General features: G+C 40.7%; 1 protein-coding gene across 3 annotated transcripts in view; it reads right to left on the bottom strand.

Moving 5' to 3' along the window:
* Positions 1–23,768, bottom strand: part of Lrrk2 (leucine-rich repeat kinase 2) — a 143,334-nt gene that overhangs the window by 102,223 nt on the left and 17,343 nt on the right. For all 3 annotated transcript variants that reach the window (XR_875310.3, XM_006521277.4, NM_025730.3), the window contains exons 7-14: positions 17,493–17,624; positions 13,900–14,019; positions 13,414–13,556; positions 13,246–13,325; positions 11,626–11,732; positions 8,667–8,796; positions 4,514–4,638; positions 1,040–1,146 (exon numbers count right to left, since the gene is read on the bottom strand). Coding sequence is in view for 2 of the 3 variants with exons in the window: in XM_006521277.4 (XP_006521340.1) it covers positions 1,040–1,146; positions 4,514–4,638; positions 8,667–8,796; positions 11,626–11,732; positions 13,246–13,325; positions 13,414–13,556; positions 13,900–14,019; positions 17,493–17,624 (944 nt within the window). In the remaining variant the exon portion in view is untranslated. The remainder of the gene's footprint in view (positions 1–1,039; positions 1,147–4,513; positions 4,639–8,666; positions 8,797–11,625; positions 11,733–13,245; positions 13,326–13,413; positions 13,557–13,899; positions 14,020–17,492; positions 17,625–23,768) is intronic.

Below are 23,768 nucleotides of genomic sequence, written 5' to 3'. Positions count from 1 at the left end.
TAAGAATTAAATACACCTTTGTTTGTTTTTTGAGGCAGTGTTTCTCTATAAATTCCTGGATGTCCTGAGACTCACCCTTTAGACCAGAATAGCCTTGAACTCACATAGACCCTCCTGACTCTGTTCCCAAAAAGTGCTTGGATTAAGGGCTGGTACCACCAACACTAGCTCAAAATACATTGTTAAATTTGAACTTTCAGTATTTTGCTCTAAGCTTTTACAAATCAGAAAGTCTTTACCTACAACCACCTCATCAGAAAACGAGCTTTTCTTTCCCTGGGTTCCCCGGACAAAGAGGCAGGTGTGGCCCTGCAGACACATACACACAGACAGAGCCAAGACACTTGAGAGTCTACTTTATTCCCCAGAAATGACAGTAGACAGACAGCAACCTATGGAACGGATGCCAGAACACTGTGATGTGTGAACAACTCTCCAGGTCCAGCATAAGTGGGAGGTCGGTGATCCAAAAGAGGTTACCTTCAGCTTGAATTATAACACTCTGTGTCATATACCAAAGCCTTGCCTCACTTGAATAAACACTTTCCTTAGTCCCTGCTTAGATCAATAATAGTTGAATCTCAAGTCATAATTATCGATAGCTCTGTTGACGTCACCCTAATGATAATTCATCTTAGAAGAGCTATGAAAACATACAGAGGCATCAGAGAAGACAGCCATGTTCTGTCTGGTGTGTCTCTACTAGTTGAATCTTTTTGCATAGGATCATAAAAGAAGAACGGCCTACCAGGGAGAAAACAGCAGTCCGGGCCTGATATCTAGACCTGGCTCATTGATTGACATTCTGATTGAACAAACTAAGGTAGAAACTTGCATTAGTTAGTTGTATACTTATCTTTCTTTTAATATATATATTTTCCACCCCAATGTTGCTACAATCACCCTGAGTTCTAATTATGACTTCTAACTATCATAGTAAACAACAAGAAAGTAAAGTAAAACTCAAAGCCCCACCCCCAGACCCTCAGATGTTAGTCTCGTTAATGGTATAAAGACAGAAAACCCTTGTTCTACATACCCTGTTCAGAGCGACTAGAACCAGCTTGTGGATGTCAGTCCTGAAACACTGTTTTCTGAGCACATTTGGTCTGCATTGAGAGTCCTCCCTGGATTCTTCCAATAGTCCTAAATTCAAGAACAAACACGGACAAATACAGACTTACTCTCGTCAAATGCATTTAGGCTCCACACACTGCCTCTTGCCAAGAGCTAGGATAATTTGGGTCAGACTAGGTTCCCGCCCTTGTGGAACTTTCCATCCTCATTGAAAGCATTCACATCTCTGCTGTATTTTCAGTGACTATGCCTGCACAGATGCCCGAAGCTTCTCATTGGTCCACAGGCACGTGTGCCAACGAGTCACGCTCAGTAGTAAAATCATCAGCCTCATGCAATGGGTTGCCATCAGCATCTTGCTGTTCCTGAACATTCATCTCTGCTCTCTGCTTCCCATAATGGGAATCATTTCCTTTCTCTTCAAGTTGCGTGCACTGTTAACCTTTTACTGGCAGGTCCATACCTCCTCTCCCCATATCTCCAGGGTCTGAGGACAGTGCTTCAGGGTAACAGTGGCTTGTGAGACACCATTACACCAACATGGGGTAGAGTCAGGTAGCATCAGTTGAAGTCTGCAAAGATCTCTGGGTCTGTGTACCTTAGTTTCATCCCCTATATATGGCAAAGAAGAATGGCAGCTGTGTGGAGTAAAGGAGACAGATGCTAATGTTGTGCCTAGTAATGTGCACACATAATGAATGCTGTGTTTACTAATACCTGTTTACATATATACAGTGTAGCCTTAAATTCACCGTTTTAAAGAGCATCAGTAATCATCTGACTATTTATAGCACTAGCTATAGTGCTTCAGGGTCAGTTTACAATCATGCAGGGCTAGACAGACAGCTCAGAGCTTAAGAGCATTTGCTGTGCTTCCAGAGGCTCCAGCCTTAATGGCCAGGTGGCCAGGTCCCATGTGAGGCAGTTCACAACCACTTGCCCATGTGCCCATGTGCAGTGTATGCATATGGTTATAGTTATACAAACTTGGGGACACATACACACCCAGAAAACCTTTAACAAAATAAGTACATATCCAAAGAGTGTTTTTTTTTTTTGTTTTGTTTTTTAATAAAAGAGATTAACAAACAGGTATGGTGCTAGCAGGCTTTTGCTGCTCTTTAAGAACCTACCCACCTAAAAGGAATAAATTTTGAGCATGGAAAGACTACAAAAATAATTTATTAATCTCAAAGTCCAGGACTCTGGAGAGAGAGGCAGGTAGAGGTCTGTGAGTTCAAGGCTACCCTGGGCTACATAGTGAGACCTTACCTTAAAGAACTAAGCGGGTAGGGGGGTGCAAATTGTTGTTCCATTTTACTCAATCTACACAATTCAAAAATTAGTAATAAAACTTTAAGAAAAATTATGCCTGAACTGCCAGTGATGAGTGGGAAATGATGAATTGATTTAAAACACACAGGCGGGTCTCTGTTTTTATTCAAAGTATCAGGTTTAAAACATAAAATTAGTAAGAGTCTCTTCTTATAAAACACTTGTCACACAGTGAAAATCCTCTTAATTCTGAAAGAGAAAACAACACCTAGACACTATGGAAAAGAGTTGATTTAGTAAACTTTTATTCTATGGAGAATAAGTATGGATTTCACAAAAGCTGGAACTTTATATGAGCAACAAAGAATATTAGCGATCCTCTACTTATCTCTCATCTCTGTTCTCTCTGCATCTGCCTCATCCACTACATCTGCCTCATCCACTACATCTGCCTCATTCACTACATCATCTCATTAGACTGCCATCAACTCATAACCAACTATCTTACATGGATCCCCCACTCAATTACCCCATATAACTCCACCATTGATGTGGATTGCAAATTTGGACACAGAACTACAGGGTAGTGGTCCCAATTATTAATGCATATTATTAAGTACATTTTATATAGTTTCAAAGGTTATTCACTTTACTGCTTGATATCAGAATTGTATGTAACAAGCTCTTGACTCCCTAATGGTACACACACACACACACACACATGTGTGTAAATACATATATTTCTGTGTGTAAATACATATGTATATGTGAGTATATTTTAGATTTATAAAAAACAAAAATAAGAGTTTAAACATAGGCTATTCAGAAATCTAAACTTTTTTTTTTAATTCGTGGAGATATAATCAAAAGGGGAAATGCATGTATACATGAAAATATTTAAAAGAAATGGGTAATGTGACTCAGACTTATATAACACACTTTCTTCGATCAAAAAGGAGGCAATACTACTAGATTGGACGTAAATTAATACCCTGAAAACCATCCTCCAGCCCTTAGTAGTAGAGCATTCTAACCATCCTCAGGATGTTAAACACATGCTTACTTTTGATGGTACTACTTCAGGTTTCTTCCCAGAGTGCGTCAGAAACGTATCAATTCTACAATCCCGTTAGCCCGGGAGGGACACATTTTTCTTAAAAAGTTTAAAAGGGGTCCTTCCAGTGTTTGTAAATAGGATATAAGAAACAATAAAAATAATTCAAGTCAGGCCATTATTAAGTTTTCAGAACATGTTTGAGCCGTTAATAAAATTTAATTGTTCTCCATCTGAAATCGCAATCGCTCAGCATTGCACTTAGGGTCTGTGGTCTGTCCTCCCAGACTCATCACCATACCCTCCCCGGGTTGTCTTCACTCCCCCCACACTCTGCGCTCACGTTCCTTCTGCCTGGAAGCTGTTCTTGCCAGCTGACTTCTCCTTGAGCCATAGGCATCTACTCTCTGACCTATGTGCTCCTCTGAAGACATTAGGTGCGTCAATGTGCTCAGACATGCCGGACCTTTGTCTGCAGTGAAGCCAATCAGCTGCTCTTCTGTCTACTGAGCACCCGACATCCCGCTTTGCCCTCATTCCCTGTGTCATTCAACCCAGTGAAGCACTGCGGTGTTCAGAACAGAACGGGAGGCGTTTAATAATACGTGCTGAAAGAACGTGGGGACAGGTGTGTTAGAGAGAGCTGAAGGGCAAACAAGGTGACAGCTGGGGAAAGCCAGGCAGAAGGAGGCCTTAAAGTCAATGAGGGAGGGGCCATGTGGCTCTGCTGGAGAAGCGCTAACTTAACCTCGGACAAGAAGGATGGGTCTGAAGCAACAGAGAAGGGCTGTTCTGTACTAGCTCGAACTTTAACATGGCTGGCGGCAAAGAAAATAGCAAAGCATCGGAGATGAATAGTCCTTAGGGACAGGAGGTCCGCTTTTTACCCTGTGTTTATTTCTTATGTAAATGAAGTGCTAAATAATCTTATGAGCTCATCTACGTCATTCTTCCTCATGAACTTAATTTCGGGTTTGGCAGAAAGACCTGCGTGCGCGGTCGTCAGAATCTGGTTCTTTAAGCTTGGCCTAGAAAACAATGTGTCATGAAAATGCAAAATTCCCTTTAAATGGCTGCCTCTCAGTGCGGATCCGTTCCGTGACTCACCTGGCACAACGAAATGCAAGATAGCTCGCAGCGCCTCCAGCTGGACTGACAGAGACGTTCCGTGGGCTTTCATCACTGTTAGTATTTTAGGGACCACTGCTGCCATTGTATCCAGAGAAGGGTTACTAGAGATAGAAATTGGTTGTTTATTGGAAAAAGAAAGTACAGCCTGGTTTATTTGTAAAAGCATCGAACTGAAACAAATATGGGTCATAAGAGCCAATGGAATTTTTAACAGGAAAAGCTATAAGAAAATGCATTTGAACCAATCCAAAACTTCAAGAAAATCCATTTCAATCCAACAAAAACTTCAAGAGTTTAAATTCTGACCTCAATAATTAGATCTGCAATAGCCCCGATATCTTTTTGCTTTAGTTTTATGAAGGTAACACCTTCCTTCTGGTCAGTATGTGGATCACTGGCAACAGCCCAGAAAAATGTTCACACCCCCATTTTCCAGATTAAAAAACTTGTTGTTTGGAGGAGGAAACACCAAAATCCTTTAACTAGAAAGAGGCAAGGCCAGGACCCCTGCATAATACATATCAAGGTTCCTCTTCCAGGTTAGCATCACCAGACTTTATATCCAAAGTTTATTAGTTCACATTAAACCCTTGGCTTCTCCAAGACATCTGAGCCACTCTTTTTATTTTTTATTTTTATTTTGTATTTTATTTATTTATTTTGAGACAGGGTTTTTCTCTATGTAGCCCTGGCTGTCCTGGAACTCACTCTGTAGACCAGGCTGGCCTTGAACTCAGAAATTCGCCTGCCTCTGCCTCCCAAGTGCTGGGATTAAAGGTGTGCGCCACCACGCCCAGCCTTTTTTTTTTTAAAATTGAATATTTTCTTTATTTACATTTCAAATGTTATCATCCCTTTTCCAGTTCCCTGCCCCAAACTCCCTATCCTATCCCCCTCCCCCTGCTTCTATGAGGGTGTTCCCCAACCTAAGCACCCACCCACTCCTGCCTCCCTGCCATCGAATTTCCCTACACCAGGACATCGAACCTTCATGGAACCCTCTCTTCTTTCACGGGTGACGAAACATGCCGCTCTGGAAGGCAGCGTGGCTATTTGCCCCACACAGTACCTCCTCAACTGAAACTTGCCCACACACTTCCAGCACCACCAGAACCGAAAGTTAAATATTGCAAATGAGTTTTCAAAAACAGCATTTATGAAAGGAGAAATGTGACAGAGATATATTACCTAAGGATAGCTTAGCTGGACTTGTGTGAAAGACAAGTAACTCCATTCTTTATGAGTCTGTAGGTGTGGTGCACACATCTTACATTATTCATATATAATAACCATATTGTTAGCAGCTAGATTTACTGACAACTTAAAATGCACCAAGCCTGTCCTAATCCTTCGTGAAAATGAATTTATTTAATCCTTATGCCCCAAACTCAGAGCTTCTGAAGTTTATTTTCTGATTCTTCTATTTTATTCTTTTTGGAAGAATCCCGAAGCCCAACCATTCGATAGCTGGCTCGTATCAGCAATAAAGTCATTCGGCTTCCTCCGAGACTAAACCTCCACATAGGAGGAAGCTCATTAAGGCTCTGTGTGTCCTAGGAAGAGGCAGAAACATCTCACCCCGAGGGAAAGCTCATTAAACTCGGGGAATGAACTACTCAGACCCTTCAGGAACCCTGAAAGTGACAAGATTCACTAGGCTTCTCCGTCCCAAGTCTGTATGAGCTGTGAGAACTGCCGAATGACTCCCTCAGAGCAGCCCAGGCCTGAAAAGGACAGGCACCGGCACCTGCAGAGCTTCCCAGAAGACTCTCAGACTAGACCAGCTGCCTGAAGAGGCTTGGCTCACCTTTAAAATAAATAAATAAATAAAAAACAAAAACAACAAAAAAACAAAACACACCAAAAAACTATAAACATTTCATTCTTTTTTTTTAAAGAAACTATCTCAAAAAGAGGAAAATAATCTAGATCACACACACACACACACACACACAATCTTCATGCATAAAGACCCAGGGGTGGCCATATTGTCTGTGACAGTCCCAAATATCAGCTGTTTCAGGCTAGTGCCTGGGACTTCCCACAACCAGCAGCAATGTGTGAAGGCCTTCTTTATCTGCCCCTAGGGCCCAGCCAGACCTATCTCAGTCACATTTTTACCTTCTGCGAAATGTTCTTGGCTGGGGGGGGGGGTACTGGGGGGGGAGGCAGGGAGGAACACCCTTGATATTCTGCTTCTAAACTCCTCTGGCAAATCGAGGAAGATGACTGATGATCAAGGACCTGAGAAATCCCGAGGCTTCTCAAGAGTTGTTCTCTGGGGCTTGGGGCCACTGTACATGAGAGTATGGTGTCCAAAGACTACACAAGGCATGAGTAAAGGTCTTCCAGATCTCTGCCTCCATGGCAGACAACCCTTCTATCTTAAATATACCAAAGATCAAGGTCCAACTCTCTTGACTCCCAAACCACTGGTAACTGACAAATCTACTTGAGGGACAAATCTGTAAGGGAAGGTCAGTTGGTCATATATCAGATGTCTGTCAAACAGTCATGGGAAAAAGGATTGCAGTGGTGGAGGCCAGATGTTGGCATGGGGTGAGAATCAGAACTGGGTGTGGAAAAGAATTCCCGGGTTTGGGGAGGGGGAAGGTTCTGCCAAAGAGGTTTTATTGACCATTTTTCAAAAGAAAAAGAAATTGAGGTTGATAAATGGAGGCCTGTCATTGTTGTTATTGTTGTTGTTATTGTTGTTGTTCCAGAAGCCCTTATGAGCTATTGTAGGTTATTCTCAGTATTAGGAAAACCCCTGAATAGCTAGAGGATGCTATGTAGGGCAGCAGAAAGGAATGGAGTATTCCCAGAGATTGGCAGTGTCTATTAAAACAGTGCTTGGGACTGTGGTGTGGCCAGGGTGAATGGGCATGAGTGTGGTGGCAAGAGCCAGGCTCACTGGCTCCCAACAGTCAGTTCTCAGAGGTAGGACTTGGTAAGGCTCCTAAATGATGAGGCCTGTCTGTGCAGTGTGCTCTAGGTTCCTAGCTTTGTGAGCTGTCACCCATACTGGAGAGGGCTTTGGCGATGCAGTCGTCTTTGAGTCATTTTTGCTCCTGGAACTAACTCTTCACCCATAGTCCTTTAAATAACCCCAATAAATCTCATCTGCTCACGAAGTTGTAATTCAGCGGCACTCTTACTTGGTATGCTTTAGATTCAATGTTTAGAAGATATAGAACAAATGAAGACATTTGTTCATTTCTTCCTTGCAAGAGAGTCTGACAACAAGCCAAGGCACAAGATCCAACTCACCTGTAGCACCTGTACCCTAGATGACTTTAAAAATTCATATCTGTTTCCTGTATGGCTGCTTTCCATTTGATATCAAACAATGCCACCATTATTATACATTTTTTGCTTAATAGATTGAGAAAATATACTGAATATTTATGGCTGGAGGGGATACCTGCCTGAATTTCAGTTTTTGGCAGGTTTTGTAAGCCTCTGGCTCCCTCTCACCATTTCAACCACATGTAATAATGTCTTTTTTGTGCCACAAACCAGGCACACAGTGTCACTAAGGTTGGCATGAGGTGCTTTGGAATAAAGTGTCACTGGGAAAGGAAGAAGAGGAAGAAGACAGGCCAAAGTTAATTTAAATGAAAGACTAGAAATAAACAATGCATTGTAATAAATAAATAGTGCTTTAATTCTGAAAAGCAATAGTTGCAAAATGTTTATATTTATAGTTTGGTATATTCACATATATATTGATCTTAAAAGCTATTATCAGTTCTTTTGCATATTTATTATTTCTAAGCCAGATAACACAATGCTTAAAGCACAGAAGCAAACCTTCACCATATTTCTTCAGCCTCTGCTACACTTTTTAATGTTTGGATAAAATAATTCCAGAATATCAGGGGGAAGATGGCAAGAGGTATGGTCTCATGTACCATGTTTAGTTTTCTATTCCAACAGCTTTGAATGACATTCCACCTGGTTCAGTGCCCCGATATATACATATACATATAGGCATGTGTGTATGTATGTGTATAGGTATATGGCTTAGTATATGGTATATGCACATGTGTATGTATACGTATGTGCATGTGTATATATAAATGTATATATATATGTATACACACACACACTCATGAATGTGCAGTACCTTCCTTCAAACAGGTGACTCAGCATCTTGCAGCCACTCTCTGCCACCTCAGGCGCATGGGCATGCTTCTGCATCAATTCCAAGACATTCAGGTATACTCCTTTTGCCAGCAGGATTTTCCTGAAATTAACTATAAGGTGTTTTTCAAGTTACTTATAGTAATGAAAGCTCACAATTGCAAGAACACATATAACATATTTCATTAGCCACTTAAAGATCATTAATAGTCACCTATATCTTACAAATAGATGACATCCTCTGATTTTCATATTTATTAATTCTTTATTGAAGTTTCCAGTTAATTTTTTTATTTACAGAGTAGACAGGTATTAGTGTGATTAATACATTAAATCCCATAAGAAAGAAGTGCTCTGTAGAACAATGTATGCAAACAGCACTCTTCAGTTAGGATGAAAATTAAATGATCGTCTAATCTTGGAATCTCACAAAATGGCTAGGAAGCACAAGTATGCTAGACATCAGTGCATGGATGCAAGCCATTCCTCCATTGGTGATGGGAGCCAGGGGCAGGCCTGAGGAGAAGGACCGCAGGTGTGTGGAGGCATATCGCTCACTGGTGACAGGCCAGTGGAATGGCCTGGTCTGGGATGCTCTGAACTACTTTGTACATCTCAGTGGGCTGCATGATTTATTCACGAATCTCATCTCGATCTAACTATGCAGAAATGGCATTGCTCAATAATGGGAAACATGACAGGGAGAAGGGCGGTCGTCGTGAAGTCCCTTCAGAGCGTACAGGACATTTTCACGTCTCCCTACCTACTTGTAGAAGTTTGTTGCCTTTATCGGCTCTATTTTAGCAAAAGGTTATCTGCATTCAAAGACAAATCACAAAACGCAAACTCCTACAGTAGTCACCTTTAGTGAGTGCTCATTCATGCTTGTATGTCCTCTGGTTCAAAGATCAAACCCTCCTTCTCAGCTCGACCTTTGTCTTGGCTAACTCATGCATCACATTCCTTAGTTAGTCTTCTTGTCCATCTTCCCCATTAGAATTTGACACCACTAGCCTAAAATTTTTATGTAACTGTCGTACCACAAGGGTGTAGATTGTATGGAATCTAGTACATGATACGAACTCAGAACATGGTAGCTCAATTCATGCAACTGCTTAACTAAATGAGAAAATTATCACAAAAGGTATTTGGGCCTGAGCCTTCAAATCGCCATGGTGCCAAGACACCATTTTTTTCCCTCTCCATCCCCTCCTCCTCCTTATTCCTCTTCCTCTTTAATTTCTCTTTGAGATTTAGTAGCTCAGGTTGGCCCTGAATACAATTCTTCCTGCTTTAGCTGGAGTGCTGAGATTGCTGGCCTGTGTCACCATTCCTGTCTAAGAGCCCAGTTCTCCTTTCTGCCAACCCAATCCTGATTTAAAAAAAACAAAAACAAAAACAAAAACCCTTCCCATCCCTTCAGTCTTCATAGTCACTGCCTCAAGTTGCTTGCAGTGTGAATTTGGTGGTGGAGCTAAATAAGGAAGCCACTGAACATCTTACTACTCTCTTATACCAGGAAGCCCAGGATGTGCAAAGGCATCTAAGCACATCTAGCAGAGAGCCGGGAACAAAGGTGGGGGAGCATGAAGGGAGGGCAGGGACTGATTCCAAACAGATGCCAAGCTGACTCACAAGGTCATTGTCCCACAAAGGCCATAACAAAAGCAACCCCAAGTCACAAAATCTTAACGACTGATGGAGGGACCTAACAGAGTCTCCTCATAGTTAAGACCCACAGCCTCACCACACTATTGCTGCCTGGCAGCAAGCTTCCTCTCCCCTGGGGAGCTATACACAATGCTCCTTGGCTGCAATGCAATCCCTGCCCAGACCTCCATAGCTACACGACACATCCTGTGATGACTCAGCCCTGGGACAGGCCCTGTCATCACTCAAGGCCTGGCTATTCCAAGCCTCTGTGTGATGTGCCCGATTCACTCTTAGCCGATTAACTTTGTTCTTTAACAATTTCACACATGTACGCAATACATTTGATGAGGTTCTGCTTTTATTAAAATGCCATCAGAGAGAAGGAACAGCCTGCAGGAGGCGTGTCTTCCTCACTAGCCTGGCCTTGCCACAAAAATCTGGTGGTGCTTACGTTGTTGTGTCTCAGATCAATCTTCCTTTTTTTTTTTTTAATGTTTCACTGCCTAAAAATATCACATAAGAGCTGCCAAGTCCCCCTGCCTGATGCCAGACAAGTTTTCCTGGCAAAACTTCCTGTTTATGGGGTCAGGAATCTGAAGCAGTTTGAGCCAGGACCTTAAAGCTTAAGGGACCTCCTAAGGTATAAGAGGGATTATACATAAAAAAATCATTTTCAAAAAATCGTAAATATAAAACATTTCATTCTGGACAATTTTACCAGTTTTGAAACAGTGAATAGCCCATCAAACATTAGCACTCCTGTAAAATTTATTTAAGAAGAATAAATAAATATGTACAGGAAAATGCAGGCAATCTTTTTTAGAGAAAAAGACCTGATGAGAACTCTAAAAATTCCCATGGTATGTAAGCTAAAAGTCAATCAACAGAAACTGGTTCCTAAAATAGGTTATAGATATATAGGAAAGCTACACAGTTATTAAAATTGTAATGACAATAATAATAAATACATTTATTAATATAAGGATGGAAGCAAAACATGCATTTAAAGTAGATACAATGTTACAATTTCTGTAAGTTTGCATCATACATGGCTGCATTTAAAATGGATACAATGTTCCAGTTTCTGCAAGTATGTATCACATATGCCATAAATGAGCAGAAGTCCTGAGGAACATACACCTATTATATATTTTTTTATCCTTTATATACATACATACACACTTCAGCTAGCCCCATCTACATATCTGAATTTTTCAGAATTTATAGCTTTTATAAGAAAACAACATAACGTTGTTCCTCCTTATTAAAAAACACAGTATTCCCCTTACCATTTTGTTCCAAGAGAGTGGACAGAGCATGTGCAGCTGCTTGGAAGACATCTTTGGAAGAAGAGTGCATCAGCATAGACAGCATCACTTCCCTGTGCGCAGGGAACCTTTGAAAAAGCCAACCACATCTCAGTTCGCAGCCTCCGGCCCCAATGCTCACTTTCGCTGCCTGTGAACGCTAACAGCACAGGCAGTGGAAGCCACACTCTATGCCATCTCCACTTACAATAGAAGCTTATGCCAAACAATGCTATTGGCAGAGGTTAGATTCAAGTGTGTCCAACACTAACACTTCTGTTTCTTCAGAAGCCTGTAAGCCTTATGGAGGACGCATGGCTTTGTAAACATGTAAGGAGGGATAGGCAGCTACAAAGTTGCTATGGTGCAAATCACACAGGGTGAACATGAAAACAGAGTTAAAACCAGGGAAGGATGGGCCGAACAACAGCACAGGATTTCTTCTCACTTCTCACAGCAAGAGACAAAGAAAAATACATACATTGATCATTTCTGGAGTTTTCCATTTAGTGTTTTGGACTATATTTTACTGTGAGTAAATGAAAATAGACAACAAGAAATTGTGCCTAAGAATGCCATTGTAGAATGCCTACAACCAAAGCGTGACTCTTGCAAGCCTTATAAATGCCGTACAAATACTAACATACTAAGTACACAAAACAAAGGACTAAAATGCACAATAGGGGTTGTCAGTCATAAAGCAGGATGAGAGAAAGGCATCAGCAGATGAGCCACATCTCAAACAGAAGACAATCTTGAGGTACCAGGAAGAAAAATGTAAAAGGAGGGAAGGGGAAAATGGCAAGAAGAGCGATTTAAGTGGGGAAAAGAAACAAAAACAAAGCAGACGTAAGAGGCAGAGGGGATAAATGTGCTTTCCTTTTAATAACATATTTCCTGGAGAGATCTCCGGGTACTGAGGACTATGTGTGCTGTGATCTAAGCTGTGTATAAGTTGCACTCCTGAATCTGCCCAAACACAAGCTCCTGAAAAGTTGCTCACTCGGGATAATTCGGTTTTTGGCTTATCTCAGTTTTCAAGAGTCACTATCTCTTCTCCAAATGGGAGTTTTTAAGTAGAGTCTGCTTCCCCGAGTCTCTCTTTTCCAGCAGAGGGCCATTATGCAAATAGGAATACATAGCAGTCCACACTGCTGCCTGGTGGGACCTGCCAGAGTAGGTTTCTAACCTGACACAGGCAACCAGCTGGTTGGTGGCCCAGAACCAGTGGGTCTGTGAATGTGCTTGGCTGGAATGAATTAACTATGCATCTGTACCTGGTCAGCCAGAAAACTGAGGGTTGATTTCCCAGGATTCACAGAGAAGTGAATGATTCATGATGCCAAATCCCTCAGTAGAGATGAAAATGGTCTATATTTCAGTAGGAATTAAAACACTTTATACCACACCAGGCCTGTCACACCTTAAAAGCCACACCTTCAAAGCCTGTCTTGTGGGAAAACTAGACAAAATTATAGACCCATCACTAACATACAACAGCGCTAAAGCCTAAATTCTGACAAGAAAATCTAGCAATGGCAGTTTCTACGCACTGGCTGAAACAGAACCGGGTTTTCTATCATAACACCTAGAGATACTTACTGGCCATCTTCATCTCCGATCTTCTCATGCAAACTGTTCTGGTACATAAGGAGGTTATTTAGTGCCCAGCAGGCAGCCTCCTAGATCAGGAAGGAAGAAGAAAACTGTATCAAAATAGCAATGGTGAGAAAGCCTGATCTTACGCCAGTGATTAACTGTGTGTCCGACCTGCACGTGTTTGTCCTTTCGATGGCGCACCAGGGCTTTATAGCAGGGTTCCAGCCAGAAAAGCTTCTCACTGTCTTCCTCTTCGCTCTGCTCTTGAGTCTCACTTCTTTCCTCCAAGTCTTGGTTTAAGAAAATAGTCTCAGCTAAAAGGAAAAAAAAAAAGGTATATATAACCACCAAGTGCTGGGTTTCAATGCTCTCAACAGACTATCCTTTACAAACTACCCTTCACTAATCATGAAGCCACTTTTAATATTTTCCACATGCATAACTGCTGCCTCGTCATGTGAGGAGGTGGGTGCCCACCACCCTAGGTGATTTAGAGAAGGATTATCTGAAGTGATTGCCTGGTTCTTGATATATCACACGAACAGGGAGATGCCAACACTTGGTGCTCCAAGAGCATCTTTCCGACTGGAAGAAGGTCCTTTAACCCTCAACACTTAAAAGGAGAAAAAGATGTTCCTGGTTGGCCAGGGGACTTACTGAGGAGTGCTAAACAGCTGAGTGCAGAGATCTGTAAGGCTGCGTTCTCAGGATACTGTCGGACCGCTTTCACCACAAAGACATGCACTTCGTTCAACACCAGGATGTTGAAAAAGTTACCTAAAGTAAAGTGAGACACTCTGTAAACTCTAACCCAAGCAAACTAAGATGCATTTACTTATGTAGCAGTGCTTAAATCAATAAATCTATCTAATAGCATGAGAGTACATATTAAATCAGTAAATCGCTCTTTACAACATAGTGGTGTACATTAAATGCAAGAGACTTTTTGAAACTCTGGTTCCTACCATTGTCTGTCTTATTAGACTTTGCTGGCTGAGTAAGACCAGAGATCTATCTGCTTACGTCAGTTCTAACTCCTCAAATTATCACGCAGAAATAACTGGGCATCTCCTGTACATGGCACTATCGTATTCCTAGTTGTCACAATGCTCTCAAGGTCAGCCTCTTACACAACTGTGTCCTTCTTGAAATGCAACCTGCAAACATCTCACCCTGTAAAGATACGGACCAGCATGTGACCACTACATTTCCTGGGAAATACTTTGTTGCTTTGCTATTGTTCTAATTATAATTCCAGGTAAATTCTTTTACATATATTTTCAACTGAGACTAGAGGCAAAAATTGGTACACACCTCTGGGGTACTATCTACTGTTTCGATGTAATACAACGTTTAAGTCAGCGAATATCTATCTGCATCTCCTCATATTTATTCTTCTGGCAGTGGAAATGCCACACTCCTTTCTTCCATCTTCCTGATTCACACAGTACATTATCCCTGTCTAACTCACTCCAATAGTGTGTACAATAGTGTGGCACAGTTCTTACTCCTACCTAACGAGAGAACTCGGTACCCACTCACTGACTGACGCCTCCTCTTTCCCCTCCTCTCCACAGCCTCTGATAACCACAGGGATATGCAGAAATCTGCCCCCAAAGCCAGAGAGTTTCTCCTCCATAGGATAAATGACCCAGGATGAGACACACATCACTGAGCGACAGACCCTCACAACCATGTGGAGAAGACAACAATATACCACCACTCCAGATCAAGTCACGGATCAAAAGTTTATATGTGTAAACACACGTCTATACAACTACTTTGGGAATCTATGAAAGGATGTTGCGATACGATTTTGTAATCATATTTAACAGTCTTAATACATTTAAGTAATTGGTCAAACAGGAACGAAGTCAACTAGCGTGCTAGGTACAAAAAAAAAGACCCGAAACAAACAAAGAACAACAACAAAAACAAAAACCATACATTTTAGAAACTCTTTTTAACTGAATCTACCAAGGAACTCTTTTAAAAGTTTAGCTGATTATTTTCTTTAATTATACAAGGGATGTGGACATGAAAACTCAACTTTGTATGATGAAATCAGAAGAGTAAGTTTTTTTTTTCTTCAAATGGCTGACTGATCCTTCTCCAAGTAAAAATGATGTAAGCTAAGTCTATTACAGTAACCTAAATGTGCGCAAAAGGTTGTTGGTGACTCGTTAGGAGAAAGGACAGCTATCTGTCTTATTATTTGCTTGCTCTGTAGCCCATCATTCTGTTCACAGAGAGAAATCCCCAAGGTGTGTATCTTAGGGATCAGATGATATCTACGGGAAGTCACACAGAGCTCTGATGTGAGAACAAGGGAGCCTGCTTACAGCCTATGAGAAAGCAAGGCAGCTGCACTGTCTCCAAGGGAGAAGGTCTGAACCTTCACTTCTTAAAGAGCCCCCCGCCCCGTCCCTCCTGTGTTCTGACTCCAAATGTCACTAGAGAGGCATCTGCTATATGCTCAGATCTTGAGCTCCACAGAACTGAAACTCACAGAACTACAAGCAAACGAGCTTCGGTGACTCTTATTCATGAAAAACAAGATGTCCACAGACCTCACATGTTAGATACCAGATATAGAATATAAAATAACTGCACTGGTGGTTAAATAGACATTCTTTAATAAGTAAGGGGATGAAGGCAAGACAAGGCAATTAAGGTTACCTGGGAGATACAAAATTAAGAGATTTATCAGAAATATACTTTAAAAGGCAAATAAATCATCAACTTAAATTTGACCTTGGAATTGTGGCTTATTGTTTGAAAAATCTATAGATTTAATTCCATAGCCTCAAATGAAAAGGAGAAAAATCTTTACATGCAATGTTTGGGATTTAGTGAAATTCAATTCTCATTTTTGCTTTTAGTTTCTTTAAAAGGGGACAAAGACGAAAGTAGAAATAAGCAAGAAAAAGAAGACAACTTCTCAACTTGTTAAAAATAATGTGTCATTAGAAACAAGCTAGATTTTGAAACTATAAAAATCATATGACACACATTATTCTGGATGAAAGAATATTGGAAGTTTTTGGCTCTAAAATCAGGAAGAGAACAAGGATAGTGCCAAACACTGCTTCCATTCAGCATTGTGTCCATGATTCTGGGTCACACAAGAAGACAGGCAGAGGAGTAACCGACAAAATGAGTGGGAAGCATGGGCTCAGACCACCACCGTGCACGAACGAACGCCACCGTGCAGAAACCATTAACTTAGATAATCTGCATAGATGTCCAAAAGTGCTGTCAGAAATAAATAGAAAGAAAGGCAGACAGAGAAAATCGTTTTCATTCCTTCACGCAGGCCCATCTCAGAGACATAACTTCAAAACAGATGCCAATTACAAATATAAGGATAATAAGCAGCTAAACGTAAATAATGAAGACACATAAAACCTCTGCAGACTGTAGAGTGGAAATGGTAGTGAGAGACATCGGTTCTTCATAACACGATCTACACAGTCTGGGCCATTCCTATGCAAACTCCAATAGACTTTGAAACTGGGAAGCTTACATCTCAAATTGGAATAGAGTAGTAAATGACCAACGAAAAGCCAAGATATAAGACACAGGAAGAAAATATGTGAGCACATGACCCATTAGTGTTTCAGATATCATATCTCAGCAATAGCAATTTAAATCATAGAATACTAATCTAGAGAAATCAAATGGGCCAAGCGACAGAAAACCATAGGGAAACACACGCACTCCTCATGTACTCTAATGGGCGCCATGTTGATCACATACACTCCTCCTGTACTCTAAAGAGCTTCCAAGATGATCACATAATCTGGCTTCTATGATGGAATCACTATAAATACAGGTATGCGAGGTCTCCAGTGTGCACTGATTTGATTCCTTAGAGCGTACACCTAAGCCTAAAGCTATACGGCCATATATACTAATTCTTAACTTGGGTGACAATATCTCTTTCCGATTTCTGCTTCACGATGTTCACATAGGTATCAAAGTACACTTCGGGTTTAGCAACCATCGTTTAAATACTGCCCAACAACAAACATCCCCAGAGATCACTCCAGACAATGAACGGCAGACGTCTCATTAAATACCACCTCTCTATTTTGTGTGTGTGTGTTTCCTTCGTAGCCATTTGCTACTTCACAGTGTGTATAGCCAGCGTTCACCAAGATGCTGCGGATGCATAGCATAGGCCACAGGGAAGCTACATGCGTGTCTATGGTCCAGCTTGTGATAAGAAAGGAAAACGTTGAACTCACCTAATGTAAGCTTCTGGAACAAGGAGCAGCTCACCTCTTGGATGTTTTCATTGGTGGGGAAGGCTTTCATGGCCTCCACCACAAGATTGTAGCACCGGACATTCCCACTCATGAGGACCTCTACATTGCTGCCTGAAGTTAAAAAATAATAACAATCACAATTAACTAAAAGGGAGACAGTTTCTCCTTTCAAATATACATTCAAATGAGCCCTGCAAATACAGGACAATGTGATGGGTACAGATCCATATGCAAACAGCACACTCTATCAAATAAATAATAAAGATCCTACTTCGTTAGTGGCTAACACTACAGGATGTAGAACTTTTCTTTGGCATGAGAGTAGATTAGTTTCATCAGATTCCTTGATTTATAAGTTAAGACATCTGTAGGATTAATATTGTGGAAATTATCCTACCCAAGCAATCTACAGATTCAATGAAATCTGCATCAAAACTCCAACAAAATTATTCACAAAAATTGAAAGAAGCATCTTCAACTTCATATGGAAACACACACATAGAGTCAGAATAGCTAGCAATACTTAATAATAAAAGAACTTCCAGCGATACCACCATCTCAGATTTCAAGTTTTATTATAGAGCTATAGTAATAAAACCAGCATGTATTGGTGCTGTCATAACAATTGATCCAATGAGATTAAACTGAAGACCCAGTCATAAGTCCACACATTGACAGATACCTGATGCTTGACAAAGAAGCTAAAAATGCACACTGGAGAAAGACACATCATTTTCAACAAATAGTGCAGATCAAACTGGATGGCTGACTATAGAAGAATTAAAATATATCTGTACTTATCACCCTGTCCAAAACTCAACTCCAAATGGATAAAAAAAGTCTACATAAGACAAAACACCTTGAATATGGTAAAAGAAAAAAGTTGGAAGTACTCTTGAATTCATTGATACAGGAAAGGGCTTCATGAAGAGCACACCAATAGCACAGGTACCAAGAACAACAATTAATAAATAATAACTCACAAAGCTGAAACGCTTCTGTATGGCAAAGTACACCATCACATCCAATAGAGGATTAATATCCAAAATACATAAAGAACTAATAAAAAAAACCAATAAACATCTAGGAAACAAACCAGTTTAAAGATGGAGAACAGAACTAAGCAGAGAGTTTTCAAACCATGAAACACAAATGGCAGAGAAGCACGTAAAGAAATGTTCAATACCCTTAGTCATCATGTAAAAGCAAATTCAAACTACTCTAAGATTTCACTCTACCCCTGTCAGAATGGCTAAGACCCATAAAAACGAGTCAAAGCTCATGCTAGCAAGTATGGGGAACACGTACACACTGTTCGTGGGAGTGCCAACTTGTGTAGGTACTGTGGAAATCAGCGTGTAATTCCTGAAAATAGCTGAAAAATAAATCTACCACAAACATCCAGCCATGCCACTCTTGGCAACATATGTCAGCCTACTAAAGAGACCCTTGCTCATCCATGTTCATGCTGCTGTATTCATAATAGCCAGAAACTAAAAATCCCCTAGAAATCCATCAGCTGGTGAACAGATAAGGAAAAGGTTAAATTGTGGCTGCCAAGTAAAACCTCTAGTACCAGGAAGAGATAGATTGCAAATAGTTGAGTCTATATGACCAAAGGGGTCTCACTGAACATACTTCCTCCAAACAACCTAGGCTGTTGTCGGGGTTCTTGGTTGTTCTCTAAAGCCTGGTGGTAAGGCTTTAGTGCTGGCGACAACACTTACATCATCAAACACAGAGAAGTTGAACCAGTTCCTAAATAGAAGTTTCACCCTTACTGACTAGTGTTCATGGTATTAGAAGGTACTCTGCACAGAGGTACTCTGTACCAGAGTAGAAAAGTATCCACCAATATCATCCAACTACAAAACCTGCAACCTACACTAGTGACCCATCTGCAAGATAGAATGGTGTAAGAGTGGCATAAATATTATGGGAGTAACCAATCGCATCTTAGCAATTGGATTTAAGGTCTACTCCACGAGATAGAAACCATACCTGACAGTGCTATAGTGGCCAAAATCCTAAAATTAGATCAGTCTTGGGCCTAAGGGAAAACCTAATACTATTATTCTGCTAAGGAACACAGCAACAAAGTGACTCTTAGTGACATATTGCTATACCCACAGATCAATGCATCATTCAACTCTTATCAGGAAAAGTTCTTCTAGCAGTAGAAGCCAAACAACAAAGAGACCTACAACTCAACAATTTATGGATTGTGAAAGACTTTGGAGAATTCAGTCTGTCCTTGTTATGGTTATGACTGCTGTGATAAAAAGCACCATGGCCAAGGTCAAGTTGAGAAGGAAGGGATTTGTGTGGCTTGTTCTTTCACACTGATGTCCGTCACTGCAGCGAATCAGGATGGGAGCTCAAGAAGGGCTGGAACCTGGAAGCAGGAGCTGATGCAGAGGCCATGAGAGGATGCTGCTTTCTAGCTTGCTACCCATGGCTTATTCAGCCTACTCACTTAGAGAACCTGGGATCATCAGTCCAGAGGTGAGACCAGCTACAATAGACTTGGCCCTCGCCCATCAATCACTAATTTTAAAAATGATACAGTCAGTCTCTCTACTGAGGTTGCCTCCTTTCAGATGACTGTTGTTTGTATCAAGTTGACACAAAACTAGCCAACACAACTGAAACTTTGTCAACTTGACGTACAAACATATCACTGTAAAGCCACGACTTTCCTGTCTTGTTTAATCCCCTAACATCACACATGAATACCAACATTTCAAAATTTAAAATTCCCAGTCTTTAAAAATCTAAAACACTTAAAATGTCAGTCCCTTTTAAAATCTAAAGTATTTGTAAAAATCCAAAATCTCTTTAAAAGTTCAAAGTCTCTCAAGTATGAGTTTGTGTAAAATAAAATAAAATAAAATAAAATAAAATAAAATAAAATCAGTTAAATGCTTCCTTACTTCAACTGGGAAGAACCAAGGTACTGTGATAATCAAATAAAAGCAAAGCCAAACTCCAGATGTGTAGATAACTCGATGTCTAATGTCTTGGATCCTTTCACTATCTTCTGAGCTCCTCCAAAGGGCTTGGGTTACTTCTCTCTCTCTCTCCACCCTCTGAGGCACACACAAACCATCTTCTAAGGTCCAGCTGGCTCCACTCCACCATTGCTGCTATTCTTGGTGGTCATCCCATAGTACTGAGAGCTTCAAAATTGCCTGCTGCAACTGGGCTTTGTACATTTCATCAATGGCTTTTCCAGAGCTTTCTTTGTGGTGCCAAGACTCAACTTTTTTCCCATTACCACTTCAGTGCTGGACCTTAAACTGCTACTGAGGCTATATCTTTTCCAATGGCCTACCCTGGCCTCTTAAACTGCCATCTTCAGTTGCTCTTCATGACTGCTTCTTATCTTCAAAACCAAAGTCACCGGGTTGACTCTTAACATGTCTAGTTCAACTGCCCCTCTCAGGTCTGTTGCCACCTCTGAAACACAGGTCTCTGAGGAAATGCTGTCTAGAAGACTTTACCTCAGGAGTGCTGGTTTCTTCTTAACCACCCATAATTTCTTAACTCCAGCTCTACCGGCATTGATTGTCCCAGTTAAGCAAAGGTTTCGCCTCAGTGGTTCCGCTATCTTGTCCCCAGAGCTGATTCCGCGCCAGCTAATCAGAATCACACATTCTTCACTCAAAATTTGCAATGGCCCTTATAAAGTCTTATGAGTACTCTTGAACTTCCCTCTGGAACTTCATGAGACCTTCATCATCTGCCTTTCTCTAAACACTCGCATCTTCCAAGTTCCCACAGAGCAGCTTGCCAAGCTCTGAACACTTACTGGTTTTCTAGACCAAAGTTCTACAGTCCTTCCACAATCCCCCCCCCCCCCCAAGACAACATGGGCAGGTCTGTCACAGCAATACCACTAATCCTGGCACCAACTTCTGTCTTAGTCAGGGTTACTATTTCTATGATGAAACACCATAAACAAAAGCAAGTTGAGGCTGAAATGGTTCATTTGGCTTACACATCCATACCATAGCCCATCACTGAAGGAAGTCAGGACAAGAACCCAAGAAAGGTAGGAACCTGCAGGCAAGGGTGCTGTTTGTCTAGGACCACCAACCCAGGGGTGGCCCCACCCACAATAGCATGAGCCCTTCCACATTAATTATTAATTAAGAAACTGCCCCAGAGATAGATTTTATGGAGTCATTTTCTCAATTGAAGTTCCCTTCTTTGAGATAACTCTAACTTGTATCAAGTTGACATAAAACTAGTCAGCATGTAGTTCTAAATGGGATGTCTTCATCACACCTCTTCCACCAGAGGCCAAGGAGCTAAGTGAAAGAGGAGGCAGAAAGGCTGTAAGAGCCAGAGGTGATGGAGAATTATAAGGAAGCAGGGTCTTTCAGGTTCAACAGAACTGATCTCCATCTGAACTCACAGAGACTATTGGACTATGTACAAGGCCTGCATATGTTCAAGCCAGATGTGGTCCAAGTACTGAGAGGGGGAATTAGACATAGGTTCATCCTCTAACCAAGAAGCTATCTGAAGTTGCTATCTTCTGGCAAACAGAAGTCAGTTTTTTTGCAGTGGAGTGTCACTGGATAAATGGAGCACACCTGAGGGCAGGCATCATTCCCACTTGTAGTTGGCCAACATAAAACAAACTCCATGTATTATTTTCTTGTGAACTTTTTGTTTTGCTTTGACATTTTTTGGTCTTATTGGTCTTTTTGCTTATTTGTTTTGATTTTTTTATACATTTTTCTTTTAAAGATGGAGAAAAACAACATAAAGTTGGGTGGGTAGTCATGGGGGTGGGCAGTCCTGGTAGGAATTGGGGGTGGGAAACCTGACCAACTTTATTGTATGTAAAATGTTATATATATATATATATATATATATATATATATATATATATATATATATATATATAATTTAAGGCAGAATGCACATTGAGAACGTTGTACAAGTCTAAAAACAGTCATGTAAGATTTCAAATAAACAAGTTTAGAGGACTACTTTTATGTCAGGCTATAGATGATGATTTTTGCAATATTATTTTTTCACCCTAGGAAAATATCAAGATCATGTTTATGACACATATCAGAAATATGAAAATATACTTGGATCTATTTCCTCCAACCCGGAAGAGCAGCCAGTAAAAGAGGTAGAAATTGTAAACTTCCTGGAGAAGGCAGATGGGATGAGGACAGAAAAATATGATGACAAAATATTCAAGCAAGGGACCGACGTGAGAAGAAGTCATGGGGGAAACTACTGGGAACTTGTGGGGGTAAACACTCCTGTTTCTGAATGCACAGCTGAAACTAACCAACTATTAATATAAAAATACATTTTAATGTTTAAATGAAGTCATGAAACACTAAAATATTTCTTAATCTTGCAAGAATGGTAGAAGGCGTTTCTGCAGAGCTGGGGTTAAAGCCTTCTGATTCCTCATTGTTTCAGTGTTATCTGCCGCTTGCTTTGACCTTTGGGTTATGAATTGCCACATTTTAACCGGATTGTGTCAGAAGTGGGTGGAAGACAATGGATTCCAAAAAAGCGATTGGCCCAAAATAAATGAGTCATGAACAGAGCCCAGGAAAAGTACTGGTAAAAGTCAGACTGCAGCAGCCGTCTTTCTGGTATTGATGACTCAGAAATGTAAGACACGACACTGCTTCAGATTATTAATAATTTATTTTCATCCCCTGTCGACTGTGCAATTTCCGGTAGATAATAAAACGCTGTGTTTTTGTGAACATATTAAAGAGGCACTGCTTCCCAAGCACATTTGGGTTTTGATCCTGCTGCAATGAAGACTCGGGCTGTTGTAACTGAAGCCGCACATGGGTGTCATATGTGTATTATCTGTATATTGTATGTGTAATATATGTAATAGGCACATATTATACATATGTATAAAATTCATATTGTATCACAGTGTTAATGATTTTGTAATATACCTTACATACCAAGTATCAGTTTATCTTCTTTACACTGAATTACTAATACAATCCAAAAGGACGTAAAAGCACTACAATTACATGCATGCTTATATTCTACTCATCCACAAAAAGAAAGGTGAAATGCTACTGTACACTTACACAACAAAATCTGAGACATAACTCACCCCATTAGGAATCACTAGTACAGAAAACTATTTCTTCCGATCTGTGCTTTTTAATGACATGGCTAAGTATCAAATCAATAAATGCTAACCAAGAATCAAACAGAGTACAAAGTCTTCTGTATGGCTTTTTAGGC

Source organism: Mus musculus, chromosome 15 (genome assembly GCF_000001635.26).
Source record: "Mus musculus strain C57BL/6J chromosome 15, GRCm38.p6 C57BL/6J".
Classification (NCBI taxonomy): Eukaryota; Metazoa; Chordata; class Mammalia; order Rodentia; family Muridae; genus Mus; species Mus musculus.
The sequence above is the reverse complement of the archived record's forward strand: the minus strand, read 5'-3'. Positions and strand labels throughout refer to the sequence as shown.